General features: G+C 48.5%; 1 protein-coding gene across 9 annotated transcripts in view; it reads right to left on the bottom strand.

The window, feature by feature from the left end:
* The window catches only part of HERC1 (HECT and RLD domain containing E3 ubiquitin protein ligase family member 1), a 280539-nt gene that overhangs the window by 48948 nt on the left and 206423 nt on the right, over positions 1 to 25168 (bottom strand). For all 9 annotated transcript variants that reach the window (XM_075007327.1, XM_075007334.1, XM_075007331.1 and 6 more), the window contains 5 exons: positions 21391 to 21518; positions 20225 to 20425; positions 4914 to 5044; positions 2330 to 2529; positions 39 to 153 (listed from right to left, as the gene is read on the bottom strand). In XM_075007327.1, the coding sequence (XP_074863428.1) occupies positions 39 to 153; positions 2330 to 2529; positions 4914 to 5044; positions 20225 to 20425; positions 21391 to 21518 (775 nt within the window). The remainder of the gene's footprint in view (positions 1 to 38; positions 154 to 2329; positions 2530 to 4913; positions 5045 to 20224; positions 20426 to 21390; positions 21519 to 25168) is intronic.

The raw sequence follows: 25168 nt of genomic DNA, 5'->3' as shown, positions 1-25168 counted from the left end.
AGATTAGGATATCCTCACATCTGCTTTACTCTCTTTACCTGGCCATTTGTTTCCTGTTCCCACCATCCCTCTGCACTACTTGCGCTGGACTGCAATACGAGCAGCATGTCCTGGGGAATGCTCCAAACACACACTAAGCCATTCTGGCATCCTCTGAAGAAAGTTAGAACAAATCAAATAAAAATAAAGTGAACATATAGCACCAATCAACAAATGTCCTACAAGTATGGCAGTCTGTTATGATATGTATTTAAAACAATATGAATAAGAAAAATCATCTGTTTAAGAACAAAATCCAATGGCAATAGATAATTTTTTCAAAGTTGTACAGAGCTTTAGAAGTAACACTCATTGAAAAAGTGCATTTTTCCTTTAACTCTTTCTTAATATTAAACTTTGCCAAAACTATTTTGTCAACACCACCATAGACAAAAGGAAGTTAGTAATGTAGTGTATCCAATATAGAAATATATTAATTCACTTTTTATTTTTAAAGCTCTCATGCATACTGACTGTTCGTTTAAATTCCTGCTCAAAATTTTTAGGATGATCCTCCAGAGGTTTTCATCCTATTTTTCCACATTGAAATATTTTCATAGTTAACCTATTACAGTAAACCACCAAATACACAGCTTCAAGTTGTGTTTAACTCACCTTAATGCGAGTTAAGCACAACTTGAAGACACTCTGCAGCTGTCTGCCTGGCAGGCTCCCCCAGGTGGAGGAAGCTAGGCAGGCAGATAGCCACACTGCTGGGGAAAGCCAGGGAGAAGCAGTGCCTGGCTCCCCACCATTCTGGGAGCCAGGGAACTCATCAGGAAACTGGCCAGTGCTGACCAGGAAACTGACCAACTGAGGGAGCCTGGTGGGTAAGACAGCTGCGCTGCTGGGGGAAACCAGGGAGAAACAGCTTCTGGCTCCGAGAGTAGGAGGGAGCAGGGAACCACTCTGGGAGCCAGGAAACTGACCAGCCCTAGTGGGCTGGTCAGTTTCCCAGATCCTGCAAGCCCACGGAGCTGGAAACCAGGCTGCCGCCTGGTTTCTATCTCCCACCCAGCTAGCACGAAAATTTGAGTTACACAGAGGTTGCAGGAATGTGACCCCTGCATAACTTGGGGTTTTACTGCACTCCCTTGCAATCAATGTGCCATCAGAATGTGTAGATTCCCAAGTATATTTAGCAACAGAGGAACTATGAGCAACTATGGATATAATTGGCACATCCTTGTTTCCAACATCCAACAGCCATACCACATTATGGTTTCAATGCGACAAACTCAAGCTAACCAAGACCACTCCTAGTTAGTACTTGAGGCAGCCTCTTTAGAGAAAAGCTGAGGTGGAGGAGAAATGAAGTTGGTGACGGCACTTTTTGTATTTAAATCAGTGCTGAATCAGTGTTCCATAATCCCTATGATGAACAGCTCGTTGAATTTGAATTAATCCTTTATGACAGGATCAGGCAAAATACAGCCCACAGACTGGATCCAACCCACCACCAGATGCAGCCTGCTGAACCTTCTGTCAGGCTTCCTGCCTGCCCTACCCCAGCTCTACATTCAGAGCACTCAGAATGCTGGCAGTCTGGGAGGAGAAGTTTTGCACAGTGCCTCCTGTTCCTAGCAAAATTTTGCAGCTTCTATTGGCCAGCTTCATGCATGACATGCAGTGCACGAAGTACTCTCCCATCTCCTGGCTCACAGTGAACTACACATGGCCCCTGTAGATCATGCAGGGGCATGGAAGGCAGGGACCCAGGCTGAGAGCCGTCTCCTCACCAGAGCCTTCCTCAAGCACCCCAGTCCGCCCTCCTCCCAACCATCTGCCCCCTTCTGCACCCCTACCCCATGTAACCCAAACCATCTGCATTCATAACTGCATCCAGACCTTGCACCTCCAGTCACAGTCCAAATCCCTGCACCCACTTCTGCACTCCTGCTCCAGCTCACGACTCCCTATCGGGCTCTGCATTCCCTCCAGCACAGGTGACCTCCTCTGCCTGACCTGCACCGCCTCCTCCGCCTCAGCCCCTGCCCCAGATCACAGCCCTCTCCCCTTTACTCTAACTTCCCACCAGATTCCATACTCCTTCCTGCACCCCAATCCCTTACCCCAAGCTCCCATCTGCATACCACCTCCATCCCAGACCCCACACCACCTCCATCAAAAGTAGCCTTTGACCACTTACCAAATTCTTGGAGTAGTCCCCCATCAAAAATTATTGCCCACCCCAGCTTTAGAATGAAAGATGCTACATAAATCCAAGTTGCTATAAACACTGAGTTACAAACACTACACAGGCAGCATTAAATCAAAAATGTTAACGTACGTAGCAAGTAACAGCTGCAAGTTGGGTCCTTTCCCTGGAAGGTTGCACCAAGTAATACCATTCACAATAGCTGGATGGGAGAGTGAATGCAAAAGCCTCCAGCATCCTGCCACATATCTCCACAGTTTCACCATTTCTTCCTTGGCACATGTCATGAGAATCTTACCAGTTGGATCCCATTTCATACTAAGAATGGTGTCCTAAAGGGCTCAAAAAAACAAATTACAGGTTGAACCTTTCTTGTCCAGCACCCTTGTGACCTGACAGGTGCCAGACAACAGAAGGTCAATATTTTCTAGCACACTACCAACACTTCTACTGCTTACTGGGTTCTTAGAATATATTTAGGGGTACATTACAGGTAAGTAACAGCACAGAACACTGAGAGCCAGGACTGGTGGCTGAAACTTTATAGGACCCTGGGAAAACTTGGCCACACCTATTATAAGTGGTCATCTGGCTAATTAAAATTATGCCAGATTATGGATGTTGCTGGACAAGAGAGTTTCAGATTAGAGAGGTTCAACCTGTACAACATACAGTGTCTTCATAACGCACCTTATAAATGTGATAACATAACCAAACTTTCAGCACAGAAGTATTAAGCACTTGAAATTAATGTATATCCTCATATAACGAACAAAAAGGGAACTATGCTTGTTATTTGATGCAGCGAACTTCTGTAAACTTCTCAGATTGTTTCAAATGAAGACAATTGGTAGTTATCACATGTACACGAAAATATCCTGTTTTCATGAAACATTAATAATAATTAATATGGGGAAAGTGTCATAGAAACTATATGATAAGCAAAATTATCCTTCTACAGAATGTTTTTCAAAGTAACCTGAGAGGCTTTAGACAACTTTTTAGTTATGGAATTGTACTATGAAAAAGGCCTTACCAAATTCACAGCCCCTTTTGGTCAATTTCAAAGTCATAGGATTTCAAAAACAATACATTTCATGATTTCAGCTATTTAAATCTGAAATTTTACAGTACTGTAATTATAGTGGTCCTGACACAAAAAGGAGTCCTGAAGCAGTCGCAAAGTTATTGTAGGGGGAGGATGCAATACTGCTACTCTTACTTCTGTGCTGCTGGTGATGGTGGTCATTCTGACTTCAGAGCCGGGCAACTGGAGAGCACCAGTTGCTGGCCAGGAACCTAGCTCTGAAGGCAGGAGCAGCACAGAAAGAAAGATGGCATGGTATGGTACTGTCACACTTAACTTCTCCACTGCTACTTGCAGAGCTGGACCCTTAGTTAGCAGCCACCACTCCCCTGGCCGTCCAGCTCTGCAGGCAGCCAGGCAGAAGTAACCAGGTAGCATGGTATTGTATTTCCACCCTTACTTCTGCACTGCTGCTGGCAGGGCTCTCCCTTCAGAGCTTGGTGCTCAGCCAATTGCTACCACTCCTTGACTGCACAGTTCTGAAGGCAGAAAAGGAATAAGGGTAGCAATACCACAACTCCGTAAAATAACCTTGAGGGTTCCACTGAAATTCCTCTGTAGGCCCATGATACCACAATTTGAGAAATGGTTTTCTGCCTCATGAAATTTGTATAGCATAGTGTAAAAGCAAACAGAGAGAGTTAACAGAGGGAAACCAGATTTCACGGTCTGAGACATATTTCTCACAGCCATGAATACGGTAGGGACCTAAATATGAAATTACTTCGGCAACACAAAGTATTTATCTGAATTTGTAGATAATGGGGCAGATTCTGCACTGTGCCTCCTAAAACATAAAACACAAAAGGTGCAGCCAAGACAATGAAACAAAGGTGATTTTATTCCACCTTTTCATTTTTGGATTTCAACCTGGTATTAGAGCCAAAACAGACCTTGGAATAAGTTAGAACAGACCAGAAAAATCTGTAATGTATGGCTAGCATTCCCAGGCTATTTATAGGTTAACTATGCAGATATTTCTCTTCCTGCTTCCAACCAGCCCTCTTCTGTGCCCTGCACAGTCCATACAATGGGACAGCACTGGGTCTGTTTACAACAGCCTCTCTCTAGAGGGAAGTCTCTGAAAATTATTCATGGACTTTACTGACCACTAGGACTGGCATATATTATTCAGAACTAGAGTTTACATAGCAATACCTGGGTATTTTGAGAAACATCTCTAATACTTCACAATAACTTTTTTAGTTCAGGAAAAAAATCACCACATAAACGATACAATTCAGGTAATAAATTTTAACAGGTTCATTTCTAAAGATAATTTTAATTTGTCAAATTGTTCATTGAGAACTACTTTTAAGATCAGAAGTTCACACAATCTTAAAATGCACTTTCAGGCTACAGTAGAGACAACATATTCGAGGAACCCTAGAAGAACTTTTTTTTAAAATGTATAGCAAATCAGCTGGACTTCTTTTAGCCTCTAAATTTATTTCTGTTTAAAATGCATACCAGACTGGATATCAGCCATGGGGAACAGGAGGCTCTCTCTGAAAAGTAGGCTATCACCTTTGAAGCTATTTTTAATATGAAGATGATAGATCGCTAATTTCCCACAGAGAATTCAAAATTTAGAATATTAATTAGTTTTCAAGAAAATTAAAACTCTACCTTATGTGCATCAACTAGAACAATTCCTCCTTTTTCAAGTGGCTCCTTTGTACCTATCAGCAATTTCCCATCTGAATAGCCAACTGCAAATGGTCTGTCTTCACTGAACCAGGCAAGGCATATGACAGACACTATTGGAACAATAAGCACAAATAAAATATATTACATGGAAATCTAAACTGTTAAATTCACATTGCACTTAGCTTATTTTTACCTTCTTTTTTGTAACTGCTGTTCAAGATGTCTTGCTCACATCCATTCTAATGTGCATGTGTCCATGTACACAGTCATTGGAGATTTTTGCCTTAGCAGTATCTGTAGCGGCAACCGTTGAGTACCAAACTCATACATCAATGTATCAGATGCCACTGGCCCTACACCCTCTCAATTTCTTTTTGCTGGCAACTGACAGGGGCAGGTAATAGAATGGACATAATACACACCTCTTGAAGAACAACAGTTAAAAAAACTATAGGTAGCTTTTTTTTTTTCCTTTGTGTGCTTGCTCCTGTTGATTTTGTGCTAGGTGATACCAAGGCAGTGCCTTGGAGGATGGCTCAGAGCTGATGACTGTGCAAGCTTGCAGGACTTCTCTGACAAAACCCGCATCATCTTAAACCAGCTGGATAAGTGCATAATGAGATGAGAATGTGTGGACAGATGACTAGGTAGCAGCTTTCCAGACCTCTTGGATTGCTACTTGTGCCCTGAGTGTGCCATTATGATTGCTGGAATAGGCACTATAGCCAGTTCATAACACTAAGGGGATCCAGGCAGTGACTTTCATTCTGTCTGCCATGGCCACAAATAACCATCTATTTATAGAATGGTTACCCCAACAATGTAGAAGGCCAGTGCCCTCCTGATAATCAGGAAGTGCAGCCTGCATTTCTCATCCGACACAAGAAGCTTTGGAAAGAAGACAAATGCTCACTACCTAATAAATTTGTTAGTCTTTAAGGTGCTACAGGACCTCTTCTTATTTGTGAAGTTACAGACTAACATGGCTACCCCTCTGAGTCTGTAAATCACTGGCGGGAAGATGTACAGGGCTCCCAACCATAGGAAGAGAAATTCTTCTGACAGTGAGCTCTGTCCATCCCTTGGTATAAACATAACACACGGCAGTTGCTGTTCTGCCTAAATGCAAAACCCGTACACCTGGGGAATATCCCACCTCTGAAAATTGTACTGACCACCTCTGAATGGAGCAACCATTTGTGGCGAGATGAGAAGATCCCGCTGAAATCATCCACTAATATGTTTCTTGTCCCAGGCAGATGCATGGCCCCCAGATGAATGGCATGCCACACACAAAAGTTGCCAAGAAACACTCTGCCTTGGGGAAGTAATGGCAACTTGTCTCTGCCAGGCCTACTGAAGTAATACATTATGGAGGTATTGGGAACTCTGTACTATCTTGCCTTTTGGGGAGTGGGAGAAGAAAGCCTGGCACGCCATGTGAACTGGCCTGAGCTCCCTGATGTTGATGTGCAGGGCTAGATTGTCTCAGCCAGCAGCCCTGCTTGCTAAGCTCACCCAGATGCGCTCCCCAGTGCAGGCCTGAAGCATCAGGTGCAGTAACAAGGACAGAGCAAAAAGAGAACTTCTAGCACCAGCCCAGGTCCAGCCACTAATCCACTGATGACTGGATAGGATCTGGCATCCTGACTACTCAGACTAGGTCATGTCCACTGGGAATTCAGACAAATGCTAACCATGTTTGCAGAGGCCAAAGATGGAATCAGGCAAGACCCACCATGCACGTACAAGCAGCCATGCAGCCCAATCACCACAGGCAAGCCATGGTGAATGGGTGGTTTTTCAAATGGGAAATAAGGCCTCAAAACACACCTCCAAAAGGAAAGCTCTGGCTTGCATGGAGTTGAGAACCACTCCAATGGACTTTCCATGCAATGTGGTGCTAGCAGTGCTGGTAGAGGCCATTGCACAGGCCTTGAAGTGGAGATTTTGTCCTCTATCACCAAGCCCAAATCATGGCAGGCAAAGTGCACCAAACTGAAACTCCTCTGTAGTTGAAGAGCTAATTGTTGAGATACAGGAAGAGCAGGATCCCTTTACGTCTCAGTTAAGTGATCACTGGTGTCATGCATTTGTGAACACCCTAGGGCTTATGAGAGGCCAAAGAGCACCTCTGTGAACTGGAAATGGTATTTACCCACTGTGAAATGGAGGAAAAAAATCTATGACATTGAAATATGAAAACAAGCATCTTTCAAACTGAGGGCAGGATACCAGTCTACTGGATCCACGGAAGGCATGATGGAGGCTAGGGGAGCCAAGCTCAGTTCTCACACCAAGCCTGGTACTGCCATCTGTTGCTCTAAAGCGATGGCTGACAAGTGATGTAAAGGGGGCATTATCATCACTGGCATTCCCCATACATTGCAGGAGGGCCAATGCTTCTGTACTGTAGAAGCAGATGAAGCCTCCAGTGCCCAATTATACTGATGATGCCTCAGAATGGGGCTAAGCTGCTTTTCTGTGCTGGAGGAATGCCCTTCAGTTACATGGTGGAGCCATGAAAGTTTATCGACTGGCACTGCTGGAGACTAGCACTTTGAATGGGTGAACAATGCCAGGGCTCGGGGGGGGGGGCAGTACCATGAAAGAGTGAGTTCCCACGGAGAGAGTGATGGAGACCTGCGCTGAGAAGACAAGACAATCGACAGGAGGGTGAATGCTGCCAGTAACACAGAGACTGGCTTCCTTCTAAGTGACCACCTCAGGAGGAAGTTGACTGTGAACACAGTACCAGTGATCTAGTGTGATGACTCAGGCTTCAAAGCTTCAGCTCGGTAGATCAGCTGCTCTCTTGGGGGAAGGGGGTTTTGGGGAGGGCTGCACATGTAGTGCCTCTCCTCTCTAGGCACTGGGAAAGCCTGGGAAGGTGTCAATGCCAACAAGAATGGTTCTCCTACTGCTTCGAGGAGTTAGTAGTAGATCATTTGTGGGGCTAAGAGCTCCAGCTCGGGAGGCAGGTCCATGTGATTCCTGTGTGGCTAGGTGGGTCCTCTGTCCAATTCCCAATTTCCCATGGCCTTTTCTTGTCTGGTGCTGGAAGGCTGTGTTTCATGGCATTCTTTTTGGGCACCAGTGTTGAAGAATGGTGTCAGGTAAAGCCAGTGCTGGGTGTGGCTACATCCCAAGACCAAGGTATGAAGGAAAGTCAGACCACACCAGTTCTGAAGCCAGTCAGAAGGCAGTCTGCATAAGCAGAGCCCCTAAAACGGATACCATGCTCTTTCTGGGTCAAAAGTTTTTACAGATTGTCCTTCTTATTCCCCCAAACACTTGAGGCAGCTGCTCTAGGAGTCACTAACAGGCATAGGTTGCAGTACAAACAGGGCTTAAACCTGGGATATAAGAGTATGCCCCACGCATGGCAAAGTCCCCAGTGGGATTCCAATGTCTAACTGCACTTATCATTTACTTAATCCTACCTAATATAAACAAATGATTAATAAGGCCCCAAGGGCTTGAAGTCAGAAGAGATAAAACTGCTAGAACTTCCTATGAAAGGACAGGCATACCGAAAACCCATGACGGACAGCAAGAAAGAACTGAGAGGGTGTAGGGCCAGCAGTGTCAGATATACAGGTGTGTAAATGCAGCACTTAAGGGGGGTGCTGCAACTGACCCCACCCCAAGGCAAAAATCTGATGACTGCACAAATATCTTGAATGGAACAGATATGAATACATATTTGAACAGGAACACTAACTGGTAAGTATACCAGTACGCATGAGACTTACAGGTATGCTTACCACTTATCATGACGTATCTGCTTGATGAGCCAAAGCCAGGGCTGCCTTTGGAAAACTGACCAAACGCCTATGGCATGACCATGGTATTAAATTCAATACCAAGGTAGAAGTTTATCAGGCAGTTGTTACGAATATCCTGCTGTATGGTTCAGAGTCATGGACAATATATTGCCGCCATGTTTTGAAACTTGATCAGTTCCATATGCACTGCCTGAGGAAGATTGCCCATGTGAATTAGTGGGAGGAAACCCCTAACATGGAGGTTCTGAAGCTGTGTGATGTCATCGGCATGAATGCAATGCTTATGAACAGACAGTTTTGCTGGACTGGTCTTGTTACGAGGAGGGATGATACAGGAATACCAAAGATGGTGTTCTATGGCGAGGTTGCTCATGGAAAACGCTTTATCCGGTGGTCAGTACAAGCACTATAAGCACTATAAAGACATCTCAAAAGGCCAACATGAAGTCATGCAGAATATTTCCCAATGATATGGAGAGAGAAGTTACTCACCTGTAGTAACGATGGGTATTCGAGATGTGTCCCCGTGGGTGCTCCACAATAGGTGTCGGGCTCGCCCAGCGCCACAGATCGGAAATCTTCCAGCAGTTTCTCCTGGATAGCTCATGCGCCGGCGCGTGCTGCTCCCCTGCGTGCCCCCGGCCACGTGCGCGATCTGGTCCACGCCACTTCCTTGACCAACCGCCTCGGATGCTCCTGAAAAACACTAGACAGAGATTCGAAGCGGGGAGGATGAGCGGGTGGTGGAACACCCATGGAGACACATCTCGAAGAACCATCGTTACTACAGGTGAGTAACCTCTCTTTCTTCTTCGAGTGGTCCCTGTGGGTGCTCCACAATAGGTGACTACCCAGCAGTAACCCAAGTAAGGAGGTGGGTAATCAATTTATGTGCAGCTTGTCCCCGAGAGGACTGCTGTCGACAGACGGGTATCCTCTTCGAATACCTGGTGCAGGGCATAATGCTTGGCGAAGGTGTCGTAGGATGACCAGGTCGCCGCTCTACAGATGTCTTTCAACACGATGCCCTTGAAGAAGGTTGTTGACGCCGCCACCGCCCTGGTGGAGTGAGCCCTGGGCGGGGCCAGCAAAGGAGTCTTTCGAAGCTCGTAACACATTTTTATACACGACGCAATGTGCTTTGAGAGTCTCTGTGAAGAGAGACCTTCTCCTTTTGACATGGGAGCGAGACAGACTAGAAGCCTGTCCATTTTCCGGAAGGACTTAGGTCTGCCTATAAAGAAGGCCAACGCCCTCCTCACATCCAGGAGATGCAGGCGTGACTCCTTGCTGGAGCTATGAGGCTTCGGGTAAAACGAGGATAAAACTATTGGCTCGTTAAGATTTAACTCCGAAGAGACTTTTGGAACAAAGGCTGGTTGCAGCCTTAAGGCTACCGCCTTTTTTGAGAATACTGTGCAGGGCGGCATTGCCATCGCTGCTGCGAGGTCACTCACCCTGCGGGCTGACGTAATTACAAGGAGAAAGGTTGTTTTTATCGCAAGGAGACGTAGGGGAACTGTAGCTAATGGTTCAAAAGGTGGACCCGAGAGCGTGCTGAGCACCAAGTCCAAATTCCACGATGGTGGAAGCAGTTTCCGAGGGGGGTACAGGTTTACCAGCACCTTCAAGAACCTGGTAACGATAGGATGGGCGAATACTGTGGGCCCTTCCTCTGTATGCCGAAAGGCTGATATAGCGGCAAGGTGGACCTTTAGCGAGGATAGAGAAAACCCGCCTCTCTTGAGGTCCAATAAGTAGTCTAGTATTACAGGTATAGGAACGTCAAGGGGAGCTAACTGCTTGGCGGAACACCAGGCTGTGAATCGAGTCCATTTCTGCTTGTAAGTCCTCCTGGTGGAGGTCCTTCGGCTACATTCCAGGACTTGTTGTACTCCCTCCGTACACGTGCTCTCTAAGGAGCTGAGCCATGGATTAGCCATGCTTGTAGGCGCAGACCCTGAGGGTGCGGGTGCACTATGGACCCCTGAGCCTGCGTGAGTAAGTCCGGCCCCACCGTTAGAGGGAGAAGTGGGTGGTCCAACATGCGCAGAAGCAAGGGAAACCATTGCTGCCAATCCCAAGTCGGGACTATGAGTATCATGCGAGCTCTCTCCCTTCTGGCTTTCTGCAAGACCTTGTGGATAAGCGCTGTGGGGGGGAAACGCGTAAAGTAGGGGGCCCCTCCATGAAAACATAAATGCGTCCCCCAGGGACCCCCGTCCCACTCCTGCCCTGGAGCAGTACTGGGGACACTTCTTGTTGTACTGGGTGGCAAACAGATCGATCCGGGGAAACGCCCATGTACGAAAAATGCGCCATAGCAGATTGGAGCGGATCTGCCATTCGTGCACGATTGCAAAAAGCCTGCTCAGCTGATCTGCTTTCACGGTGTGAGCACCTGGCAAGTACGAGGCTTTCAACGTTATGTTGCTGGCGATGCACCAGTTCCACAATCGGACTGCTTCCGCACATAGGGCACGGGATCGTGCTACTCCTTTTCGATTGATGTAAAACATTGTGGAGGTATTGTCGGTATTGATCCCGACTATTTTGCCATGTAGGTAATCTCAAAAACGTTTGCAGGCTTTGAACACTGCTCTGAGCTCCAGTATGTTTATGTGCAGTGTCCGTTCTGCAGGGGACCATAGCCCTTGCGTCACCTTGTCGCCGATGTGCGCTCCCCATCCTATGTGGGAAGCGTCGGTAGTAAGAAAAATAGAAATTTGTAGTTGGTGAAAAAAGGGCACCCCCACTAGCAGATTCTTGGGGTTTTCCCACCACGCCAGGGATCTCCGCACCTCTGTTGTGGGCGACACCACCCTGTGGACAGTGTGGGATGCTGGTTTGTAAACGCTCGCCAGCCAATGCTGCAGGCTTCCCATGTGCAACCTGGCATTTTGTACCACAAACGTCACTGCCGCCATGCGGCCCAGCAGCTGCAAGCATGTTAAGACCGGCACCGTGGGGCTGCATGTGATGACTTGCACCAGCGAACTGATGGCGTGGAAGTGGGCGTCGGGTAGGTACACCCTAGCTGTGATAGAGTGTGTGTGTGCCCCTATGAACTCTATATCTTGTATGGGTTCGGTCTTTGACTTTGCAAGGTTGATGACTAGGCCCAGCGAAGAAAAACGTGTCCGGCGTGAGACCTCTGCCTTCGAGGTCCCTTTCAGCAGGCAGTCGTCCAGATATGGGAAAAATAAACACCCCCTGTCTGTGCAGGTAAGCTGACACCACTGCCAGGGTTCTGGTAAAGACTCCGGGGGCTGAGGAGAGGCCGAACAGAAGAACACTGTACTGGAAGCCCTCCTTGCCGACCGTGAAGCGGAGGAAGCGTCTGTGTGCCGGGTGGATTGTTATATGAAAGTAAGCACTGCCCCCTCCTGTGCTCGGCACAATCAGCTGCGGTGCCGCGCGGGTAGCTTCCTCTGGCGCCTGCAGGCTCCGTGCCTGGCGCCCCTGCACCATTGGTGCCACGGGGGCCGGTGCTGCCGTGTCCAGCGCTTGCCTCGCTGACGCTCTGGGCGCCGTGTGTGCCGGCTATTGTGTAACCGGAGGCTCAGCCTCTGCCACGTGTGCTGCCGCTTACCTGAGTATGTGGCTGGGGGCTGTATGCGCCGCTCGTCCTGCTCGCTGAAAACGCCGGCAAGGATCGAGCCAGGGAGAGTTTCCTCCGTTTCTGCACCAAGGGGGTCAGAGAAGCTGCCCTCCTCTTATGCAACCCAGAGGGCCCTTCTGGGTGAGGCTTCTCCAGCAAGTCCGGCTGGAGAGCCTTATCAACAAGAGCATTTTAAGCCTCATCTCTCCGTCCTTCCTGGCCCTGGCTGTGAGCTTAGCACAGTGAGTGATTCCCCCAGGCAGCGGATGCATTCGCTATGCCCCACGGAGGCCGGCATAGCTTCGCGGCAGGACTCACACTTTTAAAACCTGAAGAGGCCATTGTGGTGAGTCCTTTATTGTTAATAGGGTACTTAGCACTTAATCCGTGCCTTTCCACCCCAAATAGTGATCACCGGCCTGTGGGGCAGCGGGCGGCCTAAATGGCCTTCACGTCCGCTCTTCTCTTCTCCGCTCCTCTTTTTTTTTTGCTGATATTCTCTTTATCTTTGCTTTCTCTCTCTCTTTTTTTTTTTTTCAGTAACCAAAACAACAAATTACACGTAGAAAACCACTGTTTAATCTGACTCTGGCTTTAGCCTGAGCGGATTCCGTCTGCAGCCGATGGCGGCTGAGAAGGAAATGGCAGGGACTGGATTGCGCACGTGGCTGGGGGCGCAGGGGAGCGGCGTGCGCTGGCGCATGTGCGGTCCAGGAGAAACTGCTGGAAGATTTCCGATCTGTGGCGCCGGGCGAGCCCGACATCTATTGTGGAGCACCCACGGGGACCGCTCAAAGAAGAAACTCTAGTTCAGGACAGATTGTCCTGGTGGCAAACCACTATACAGGCTTTTAATTGCTTTGAGAGTCAGTGTATCCAGGCTCTAAAGGAAAAGCGCAGGTTACAAAAAGAATGCACAGTGTCTGCAGCTGGCAGCTTTTTATGTGACATCTGCAATCAGCTCTGCCAAACAAAGATTGGTTTAGTCGCTCACCAACAGAGTCATAGAAGATGAGATCCGTCAATCGACGGCTCAGTTCAAGACGACAACCAGTTAATCTGTTGCTCGTTAATTCCGGTGGCAGCCAGCCATGTCAGGCCAGAGCACCCATGGCAGGGCCAGCAGGCTGCACATCCAGACACCAAAGTGGGGGCCAGGATCGAAGTTAAAATTGTTAACTGCTATCGTTTAACTATTTTAACATCCCTACACTTTTTGTAATTACTTTCAGAAAACAAAAATGACATGAGAAAAATACAGTTTAATGAAAGTTAATGTAGCTGTTTACTTTATACTTTTATGCCTATCAACCTAAATATTTGAGTGCCATTGTAATCATACATTTCTATCAACACAGCTATTTTACAGAAGATGATACCGTAAAACACTGCTGCTAATACATCCCAGAATGAAGTTTGCATATGTTCCACTATGATCCCTATGATTCTGCAATGCTCTTTCCCACTGTCATTTCTTATTTTGTAGTTTTAATATAATCCCTGTTGGAAATTTAGGTATTAAAAGAATGAAAATGGTTACCTATTCTGTAGCAACTGCAGTTCTTCAAGGTTCCACTTCTCTTGTCTTCAAGGCACACAAGCTGATATTCCTTTGACCAACAGTATATACTGGTGTTGTGCCTGCACTCTGGAGGCCTTCAATGCCTTCCCACTCAAGGGCATAAAGAACAGAAGGGGTCAACTGTCCCTTAGTTCCTTTGACAATATGGAATCCAGATGGCATAGGACTCCAGAACAGCAGGGAAAGAGTGAGGCATAGAATATACATGGACAGCAGAGCTTGAAAAATGAGTTGCTGTTTTAGCTCTAATTGACTCTCCACTTGGGTTTCACTTCTGATTTGCAAGTTCTGGTCACATCTGAAAGTGGATGCTAACTTTCATATTTTGTTAATTACTGTAGCATATCATGGCCCTTAAGGGTAGCAGATTGTGAGGACTGAACTGATAATGCTAGATGAAAGGAGACTAATCTCCATTTAGCAGCCCCGTGCATTTCTGAGAGTGACACTTCTTAGAGAAGCCATATACTTTCTTCAAACACAGCTGGTCAACACTAGACTTTGGACTTTACTGCTGCACCCGCTATGGAAGGATATTCTAGCACTCTGTGGCTGCACTAGCCACAAGTAGCTGGCACAACTTCAAAGCAGCGCGCAGCGTGTCTACACACGCTGCGCGCTAATTCGAAGTTGAAATTGACGTTAGGCAGTGAGACGTCTAAATCGCTATTCCTGTCAGAAGATGGGAAAAGTGCTCTACTTCAACGCTGAACGTTGAAGCAGGGCATCTGTAGACGATCCGCATCCCGCTACTTTGAAATAGCGCGGTCCTCCATGGCGGCAATCAGCTATAGGGTTGAGACATGCTGTCCAGCCCCTGTGGGGCTCTATGATCACCATGTGCAGCAGCCCTTAAAACACCACGGACACAGACTTCCTGTGGCAGGAAGCTGAGAGCGTGCAGGCAGCAGCAGCCACACATGCTCGCCCTGCACACCCTCCGCGACACCCTGAGCTGCCCACCCACCACCCATGGCAACCAACCTGCCCCCACGGCACCCCCAGGGCTCCACCCCCCTGAGGGGACCCAGGGCCCCCAGGCATCCAGTAAGAGATGGAGGAGGAAGAAGTGACGGGGCCCCTCCTGGATGGATGCCAAGCTCCGAGACCTGCTGAGGCTGTTGGGTGAGGAGGAGGTGCTCCACGTAATCAGGAGCAAGTGGCAGAACACAGAAGCATTTGCCCAGCTGGCTGAGGATCTGGCCACCCAGGGTCACGTCCTGAGCAAAGTAAAGGAGATGCAGCAGAGATATACCAGGGCACAAGACTTGGCCAGCTAGTCTGGGGCTGCTCCCGCTGCTTGCCACTATTATGGGGAGCTCAGGAGAATCCTGGGCTCCCAGGACACCTCCTCCTCCCCTGGCGTCCTTGACATCACAGCTGATGAGCTCCAGTAGGTCGAGGAGCTGGAGTCTGGCCCGGAGGCCAGCCCCGCACTCCGAAGGCCACCGGAGGAGTCAGCCCTCAGGACCACCATGGAGGGACAGCTCCTCATTGACCTCCCATCCCGGAGCTCCAGGTGGGCATCTGGCTGGCAGGCATCCCCTGACTGCAGCAGTGGATCATCAGGTACGTACCTCACAGGGCACACATCCTCAGGCCCTGGGGCAGGAGCACCAGACATAACCGGGGCCCCCCCACACTCCCAGCAGACCTTGGCCTGCCACGGCCCAGCCACAGCATGGCCTCGAGATGGCGGCATGCCCACCAGCACCCACTCCCATAGACAGTGCCATGCCCCAACCCGGGGTGGCAGGGAGGGGGCTGTGTTGGGGCCTACCACACAATGGGGCCACCCAAAGGGATACTGCACCCATAGACGGGGGACAGGGGACGGGGATCCAGCACCCATAAGGGAACAGGGGGCATGGGCCATGCAACAGTACTAATGGCCTTCTTTTTCCTCCCTCTCTCCCTCCCTCCTCATTTCTGCAGCCGCACCATCTGAGGCCCCGGACAGCCGGGTGCCATCTGTTGTCCTGTAGAGCCCCCCCAGGGTCCAGGGACTGCCAGCGCCCAGGGGCACCGCCAGCACTGGACCCAGGGGACAGCCGCCATGGACCCCCAGTTCCTGGTTACTCTCCGGTGGCAGGTGGAGGTAGCCGAGGAGAGGCTCCGCCACAACTGAGCAGGAGGCCACCTGGCACCGAGCAGCATGGCAGGACTTCATGGGGGCCTTCAGGGACATCGCCTGGTCATTCTGGGAGGCTGTGGCCCAGCTCCCGCCTCCTGCTGCCCTCTCTGCCACCCTCCCTGCTGCCCCACTTGCCAACCCCCCAGGAGTGAAGCCTGCACGGGATGAAGACTGGGTGGGGAAGGCAGCCTGCCAGTCCTCCCGGCTCCCAGCCAGCTGTGCCAGGGAATACGGACAAGGGGGGAGCCCAAACCCGAACTCACCGGGGGTCGTGCCCATCAACTCCCACCCCAGAGTGATGGGCCGACAACTGGCCCATCCACTGGCCCCCACCGCCATGTATATCTAGTTATCCCCCACATATATATAGTTCCGATTTGTTGTGCAGAAATTATACTCGACAGTTAACAGTTAATCACTAATTCAAAGGTTTCTTTTTCCCCACACCCCGTGAGATGTGTGCTTGGTGGGGGGTGGTGTGCAGGAGGCCTGCCAGGGAGGCACTCACTGGGCCCCCTGATCAAAATGTGCCCACAGGGCCTCTTGGACACGGACCCCCTCCCATGCCAGCGTCGACCACCCAGTCTTGGACAAAGGCATCCTGCTTGCTCTCCACGATATTGTGGAGCATGCAACATGCACCCACAACCTGGGAGACGTTCTCCAGGCTGACATCCAGGCAGGTGAGGAGGCATCACCACTGGCCCTTCAAGAGGCCAAAGGTCATCTCCACCACTTGGCGGGTGTGGTTCAGGTAGCTGTTAAACCGTTCCTGGCTGGCATTGAGGTGGCTGGTGTATGGGCGCATGAGCCAGGGCTGGAGCGGGTAGGCCACATTTGCCATCAGGGAGAGTGGCACAGTGGAGTCCCCTAGCAGGATCTTCCTCTGGGGGGGATGTAAGTCCCTGCCTCCAGCCAGTGGCACAGGCCCAAGTTCCAAGACGTGGGCGTCGTGGGTGCAGCCAGGCCAGCTCACATACACATCCTGGAATTGGCCCCAGCTGTCCACCATGGCCTGCAGGACCACTGAGTGGTAGCCCCTCTGGTTTATATAATCAGCCCCTGCTGTGGTCTGGGGCACGGATAGGGATATGGTTCCTGCCCAGGGTCCCGAAGCAGTTCAGGAACCCCATGCCAGCAAAGCCTGTGACAGCTGCAACCAGGTCCCCGAATCAGACAATGCTCTGGAGCAGCTGGGTGTTGAGCGCACAGACCACCTGAGGGGAGGGGACATGGGCACCTGTGAGGATGTTCAGGTTGCCCTGCCCCCTCACACATCCCTCCTGGACATCCTTTGGCACCCCCTCCTCCCCCACCCACCAGTGTGTGCGTACCCACGCCTCCTTACCTCCATAATGACAGCCCCAACTGTGGCCTTGCCCACACCAAACTGGTGGTCTATGGAGTGGTAGCTGTCTGGACTGCCCAGCTTCCAGACAGCTATGGTGACCCTCTTCTTGACGGTGAGGGTGCACCGCATCTGGGTGTTCTGGTGACTCAGTGTGGCGGGTGAGCCACTGGCAGAGCACAAGGAAGGTGTGCCGGTGCATGTGGAAGTTCCGCAGCCACATGTCGTTGTCCCACTCCCCCATTACCAAGTGTTCCCACCACTCTCAGCTGGTGAAGTAGCTCCAGAGATGGCGGAGCACCTGGTGCCAGGGGGAACAGGGGAGCCTGATGGTCTGGGGAATCCCCACCTGCCCCTGGGGAGGGATCCCCTGCCAGGAGCTGCTGGGTGGCCTCCCATGCAGCACCTAGCAGGGCACTTGCTCTCCGTGTGACAGCCTGGAGGGCTTCCAGCTGCTGCTAAGGGTCCGTTGCTGCTTGCAGTGACTGTGCGGGTCTGGTGTCAGCTCCGCAGGACTTGTGCTGTGCAGGCCAAGTGTGTCTGGGAGGCGCCCTTTAAACGAACAGCTTGCTGTTGCCCCTGAAGGGCTAGTCTGCCCTGTGACCCTGTCCACGTGCTTTTCTGGTCCCTTATTTCAAAAGGGGTTGCTTGTGTGTGTAGACGCTCTAATTTTCTGTCTGGGACAGCCTCTTTCGGTGTTCCCCGTTGCTACTTCGATGTTGACATCGACAGCACCAGCCCCGGAGGACGCGTAGATGATGCGTCAAAGTAGCTTATTTCGATGTCGTTAATTCGAAATAGGCTACTTCGATGTAGTGTTCTAGTGTAGACGTAGCCTGTGTGACTTAATCAACATGTAATCTCCTGTGTGGTGTGTATTAAAATCTACATTTAACATAGCCGAACTGAAATATGTAGAATTTAAGCGACTTGCTAAACATTACACAGAGTCAGCATTAGAACTTGGAACAAAAATCAGGAGTCCAGGCTCCCTACTCCATGTACATCAATTTGGTGAGGGACAAGGTCCCTCACCAAAGGCTCTTATGTAAATTAGGTGGTCATGGGATAGGAGGAAAGATCCTTTCATGGATTGGGAACTGGTTAAAAGACAGGAAACAAAGGGTTGGAATAAATGGTAAATTTTCACAATGGAGGGGGGTAACTAGTGGTGTTCCCCAAGGGTCAGTCCTGGGACCGATCCTGTTCAACTTGTTCATCAATGATCTAGAGAAAGGGGTAAGCAGTGAGGTGGCAAAGTTTGCAGATGATACCAAGCTGTTCAGGATAGTCAAAACCAAAGCAGATTGTGAAGAACTTCAAAAAGATCTCAGCAAACTGAGTGATTGGGCAGAAAAATGGCAAATGAAATTTAATGTGGGTAAGTGTAAGGTAATGTACATTGGGAAAAATAACCCCAATTACACACACAGTGTGATGGGGGCAAATTTAGATACAACAGATCAGGAAAGGGATCTTGGAATTATAGTGGATAGTTCTCTGAAAACATCCACGCAGTATGCAGCGGCAGTCAGTAAAGCAAATAGGATGTTAGGAATTAAAAAAGGGTAGAAAATAAGACTAAGAATATCATACTTCCCCTATATAAAACTATGGTACGCCCACATCTTGAGTACTGCATGCAGATGTGGTCTCCTCACCTCAAAAAAGATATACTGGCATTAGAAAAAGTTCAGAAAAGGGCAACTAAAATGATTAAGGGTTTGGAAAGGGTCCCGTATGAGGAGAGGCTAGAGAGACTGGGACTTTTCAGTCTAGAAAAGAGGAGATTGAGGGGCGATATGATAGAGGTATATAAAATCATGAATGGTGTGGAGAAAGTGAATATTGAAAAGTTATTTACTTGTTCTCATAATATAAGAACTAGAGGACACCAAATGAAACTAATGGGTAGTAAGTTCAAAACTAATATAAGGAAATTTTTCTTCACGCAGCACACAGTCAACCTGTGGAACTCCTTGCCGGAGGAGGCTGTGAAGGCCAGCACTCTAACAGAGTATAAAATAGAGCTTGATAAATTTTTGGAGGTTAGGTCCATAAATGGCTATTAGCCAAGGGTAAAGTATGGTGCCCCTAGCCTTTAGTCAAAGGCTGGAGACAGACGGCAGGAGACAAATTGCTTGATCATTGTCTTTGGTACACCTCCTCTGGGGCACCCGGCACTGGCCACTGTCGGCAGACAGGATACTGGGCTGGATGGACCTTTGGTCTGACCCAGTATGGCCGTTCTTGTGTTCTTAATTAACATCAATCATCATGCTTTAGTGTCACCTAAAGCATTAGGGTCACCTAAAACATGGTCTCCAGCTGAGGTCAGAACAAAGCCTCTTCTCTCATGCTAATATAGTGCATTATAAAGTCCTGTCCAAGATCATACACAAAATAGTATGTTGTACACCAATCTGAGCCCTCAGAGGAAGGGCTCTAATCTGTATAGGTGCAGTACTTAATACAATTTGATACCCACTTAAACAGTCTTTGGTTGGAAAGTGCCTGAACAAAGTGGACATTGCCAGCGTACCATTTTGTTACCACAGACAATAAAATGGAGCAAGTTCAGCTGTCCTTCTGTTCTTTTTATGTCCTTAGGGCTGGGGATGGTGCCAGGGTGCAGACATTTCTAATACATACTGCTGGCCAAAAGGATCCAATCTTATATTTTGGGGGCATGTATGCATTAGAACTGGAATAATGTGAACAGTTCTTCATAAAATCGAAGAGCACACTGTATTTTAAATATACGTCAGAAACAAATCTAAGTTTCCAGCTTACACATTTTCCTTACAAATATCAGCATAGCATAAGCAAGGACGTACCATCTTTCCTGTAGCAATGCTCCAGTTCTAAACGATGCATGGTTGAAACATCTACAACGTTAATAAGCCCAAGAGATCCATCCATACGACCTACTAACAATACTTCCGGAGTGTCTCCTGTCCATGTTGCTGCTGTCCCTTCTTCTGGCCAAGTTAGAGCAGATACCCAGTGTGGCTGAGGGTCTAATAATCCTTTTCCTCCTAAAACCCCAAAATCTGTTATTAGAATACTCAATTTTATTCCACATTAAAAGACCGAAGAGTACCTTTCAGAGGACCATGCTGAAAGACTATATCATTGGGACATATTAAAGTGATGATTCTTAAATTCTTTTAACAGACATATGAATACAAAGCAACTGCTTAATTTGCTATGAAACAAAAATCAACATAACATCTTGAAAAGTTTCACATATACAATGAATCTTCAAATAAATTATTCTAGTAAAAACTAATTTAGAGAAGAAGGAAGTTACATTTTATGAAAGACTAACACCCAAATAACATTGCTGTTTCTCCTGAGAAATGCCAGTAACCACATAAGTGAAACAATACACTAAACCAAGCATGTGTCAAGCACATAGGAACAGTACTCTGTGGAAATATCCAAGATTGCCAAAGACGGTAACCACTGATTTTTGCAAACATTAGGCACTAGATAGGAACTGTAAAGCTGTCTAAAGGATTAATGCTCCTCCTTTCAAAGTTAGCCTCCAATGTACCATTTTGAGATTGTGGTGCACCTTTGCAAGGAAAATGTTAGGAGCTTTTGGAATTGCTTTTTTAAGGAACTACTCATACAAACTTTTAAAGATACCTTGTTTAAATGTCAAATATATTTTACACTCTATAAAAAGAATAGTATTTATGGGCAATAACTGTTATTGCAGTAGGCGCAGCACAAATTTTAGTGATTTTTCTGGTTCAATGACAGGTTAGAAGGATTCCTATTAGCTACAGAGTTTCCAGTGCCCCTGATAAATGCTGAAAAAGGCACTAAGGTTCTAGCAAATTAGCTAGTATTGGAGCACCCAATGAAGGAAGGTAGTCATAGTAACTGGCAAGTAAGCTGCTAAAACACCAACTTATGCCATTTCTCTGGAGTTTTTAAATAGCTGTCAGACACAGCTTATACAATTTAAAAACCAAACAAATGTCCATCATACCATTGACTTGCCATATGTTCACCATTTTTTCCAATGCTCCAGCCAGATACTTGCCACTGATGCTCCAACAAACAAGAGACAAACTAGGGTCACTGGGTGACCCCAGATTTTCTTCTGAATCACCTTCCCTATGACAAAACAAAGCAAGTGCACTTTAAGAGGACATTTCCAACTAGAGAAAATGAGAAATAGCTTAACACTTTAAAGACTGGAGTAATTTTCTGTAATTCCCTTGGTTTTATTGCAGATATACAACCAAAGCATTTCCCCTGCATTTTTTTTTGGTAGACTTCATCCCCTAACCACAGTAGCATTACTAATTAAAGGTCTAAAAACATGGTCTATGAGGGAAGATTTAAAAAATTGGGTTTGTTTAATCTGGATAAAAAAGACAAAGGAGACAGGGTAACAGTTTTCAAGTATGTATAATGGTTTTCACAATTTTCTCCTTAATAACCTCTGATGACAGGACAAGAAACAATGGGCATAAATTGCAGTAAGGGTAGTTTAGATTGGATATTAGGAAAAGATTCCTGTCAGGGTATAGTTAAGCAATGGAGAAAATGGCCCAGGGAGACTGTGAAATCTCCAACACTGGAAATGTTTAAAGTAGGTTAGACTAGACATCATGTTTTTAAAGAAAGAGCCCTGCAGTTAAGCCCTTCTGCAGGTGTGTCAGCTCCTTCTTAAAATGGGCAAATTGTCTCTATTTTGTGTTCCAGGTCCTTTCTTAAAAAAGAGAAGTTACTCACCTGTAGTAACGATGGTTCTTCAAGATGTGTCCCCATGGGTGCTCCACAATAGGTGTCGGGCTCGCCTGGCGCTGCAGATAGGAAATCTTCCAGCAGTTTCTCCTGGATTGTGCATGCGCCGGTGTGCGCCGCTCCCCTTCGTGCCCCCAGCCACGTGCGCGATCCGGTCCACGCCACTTCCGTGACCAACCGCCTCGAATGTTCCTGAAAAACACCAGACAAAGATCTGAAGTGGGGAGGATGGGCGGGTGGTGGAGCACCCATGGGGACACATCTCGAAGAACCATCGTTACTACAGGTGAGTAACTTCTCTTTCTTCTTCGAGTGGTCCCCGTGGGTGCTCCACAATAGGTGACTACCCAGCAGTAACCCAAGTAAGGAGGTGGGTAATAGGTTTATGTGCAGCTTGTCCCCGAGAGGACTGCTGTCGACAGACGGGTATCCTCTTCAAATACCCGGTGCAGGGCATAATGCTTGGCGAAGGTGTCGTAGGATGACCAGGTCGCCGCTCTACAGATGTCTTTCAACGCGATGCCCTTGAAGAAGGCTGTTGACACCGCCAACGCCCTGGTGGAGTGAGCCCTGGGCGGGGCCAGCAAAAGAGTCTTTCGAAGCTTGTAGCACATTTTACGGCTACCCCTCTGATACTTGCCAATGTGCTTTGAGATTCTCTGTGAAGAGAGACCTTCTCCTTTTGACCTGGGAGCGAGACAGACTAGAAGCCTGTCCATTTTCCAGAAGTGCTTAGTTCTGTCTATGTAGAACACCAACGCCCTCCTCACATCCAGGAGATGCAGGCGTGCCTCCTTGCTGGAGCTGTGAGGCTTCGGGTAAAACGAGGGTAAAACTATTGGTTTGTTAAGATGGAACTCCGAAGAAACTTTTGGAACAAAGGCTGGGTGCAGCCTTAATGTTACTGCCTCCTTTGAGAATACTGTGCAGGTTGGCGTTGCCATCACTGCTGAGAGCTCACTCACCCTGCGGGCTGACGTAATTGCAAGGAGGAAGGTCGTTTTTATTGTAAGGAGACACAGGAGAACTGTGGCTAACGGTTCAAAAAGTGGACCCGTTAGTGTGCTGAGCACCAAGTCCAAATTCCACGATGGTGGAAGCGGTTTCCGAGGGGGGTACAGGTTTACCAGCACCTTCAAGAACCTGGTAACGATAGGATGGGTGAATACCGTGGGCCCTTCCTCTGTATGCCGAAAGGCTGATATAGCGGCAAGGTGGACCTTTAGTGAGGATAGAGAAAGCCCGCCTCTCTTGAGGTCCAACAAGTAGACTAGTATTACAGGTATAGGAACGTCAAGGGGAGCTAACTGCTTGGCGGAACACCATGCTGTGAATCGAATGCATTTCTGCTTGTAAGTCTTCCTAGTGGAGGTCCTTCAGCTACATTCCAGGACCTGTTGTACTCCCTCCGTACACGTGCTCTCTAAGGAACTGAGTCACGGATTAGCCATGCTTGTAGACGCAGACCCTGAGGGTGTGGGTGCACTATGGACCCCTGAGCCTGCGTGAGTAAGTCTGGCGCCACCGGAAGAGGGAGCGGTAGGCGGTCCGACATGCGCAGAAGCAAGGTAAACCATTGCTGCCGATCCCATGTTGGGACTATGAGTATCATGCGAGCTCTCCCCCTTCTGGCTTTCTACAAGACCTTGTGGATAAGCGCTGTGGGGGGAAACGCGTAATGCAGGGGGCCCCTCCATGAGATCATGAATGCATCCCCCAGGGACCCCCGTCCCACTCCTGCCCTGGAGCAGTACTGGGGACACTTCTTGTTGTGCTGGGTGGCAAACAGATTGATCTGGGGAAACCCCCATGTACGAAAAATGCGCCGTAGCAGATTGGAGCGGATCTGCCATTCGTGTGTGAGTGTGAAGCGCCTGCTCAGCTGATCTGCTTTCACGTTGTGAGTGCCCGGCAACTATGAGGCTTTCAACGTTATGTTGTTGGCGATGCACCAGTTCCACAATCGGACTGCTTCCGCACATAGGGCACGGGATCGTGCTACTCCTTTTCGATTGATGTAAAACATAGTGGAAGTATTGTTGGTATTGATCCCGACTACTTTGCCATGTAGGTAATCTCGAAAATGTTTGCAGGCGTTGAACGCTGCTCTGAGCTCCAGTATGTTTATGTGCAGTGTCTGTTCTGCAGGGGACCATAGCCGTTGCGTCACCTTGTCGCTGATGTGCGCTCCCCATCCTATGTGGGAGGCGTCGGTAGTAAGAAAAATAGAAATTTGTAGTTGGTGAAAAAAAGGCACCCCCACTAGCAGATTCTTGAGGTTTTCCCACCACGCAAGAGATCTGCACGCCTCTGTCGTGGGCGACACCACCCTGTGGACACTGTGGGATGCCGGTTTGTAAACGCTCGCCAGCCAATGCTGCAGGCTTCGCATGTGCAATCTGGCATTCTCTACCACAAACGTCGCTGCCGCCATGTGGCCCAGCAGCTGTAAGCACGTTAAGACCGGCACCGTGGGGCTGTATATGATGACTTGCACCAGTGAACTGATGGTGCGGAAGCGGGCGTCGGGTAGGTACACCCTTGCTGTGATAGAGTTTATGCGTGCCCCTACGAACTCTATATCTCGTATGGGGTCGGTCTTTGACTTTGCGAGGTTGATGACTAGGCCCAGCAAAGAAAACGTGTCCGCTGTGATGTGTATCATACGTAAGACCTCTACCTTCGAGGCCCCTTTCAGCAGGCAGTCGTCCAGATATGGGAAAATAAACACCCCGTTTGTGCAGTTAGGCTGACACCACTGCCAGGGTTTTGGTAAAGACTCTGGGGGCCGAGGAGAGGCCGAACGGAAGAACCCTGTACTGGAAGTGTTCCTTGCCGACCATGAAGTGGAGGAAACGTCTGTGTGCCGGGTGGATCGTTACGTGAAAGTAAGCATCTTGTAAGTCGAGGGCTGCAAACCAATCTCCATCGTCCAGTGCCACGAGTATCGAGGCGACTGTGATGATCCGAAAACGTTGCTTGCGCAAGTAGCAGCTGAGGCCCCGAAGATCTAG

This window comes from Carettochelys insculpta, chromosome 12 (assembly GCF_033958435.1).
Source record: "Carettochelys insculpta isolate YL-2023 chromosome 12, ASM3395843v1, whole genome shotgun sequence".
NCBI lineage: Eukaryota > Metazoa > Chordata > Testudines > Carettochelyidae > Carettochelys > Carettochelys insculpta.
Note: the sequence above shows the minus strand (reverse complement) of the source record. Positions and strands in the feature narration are given on the sequence as shown.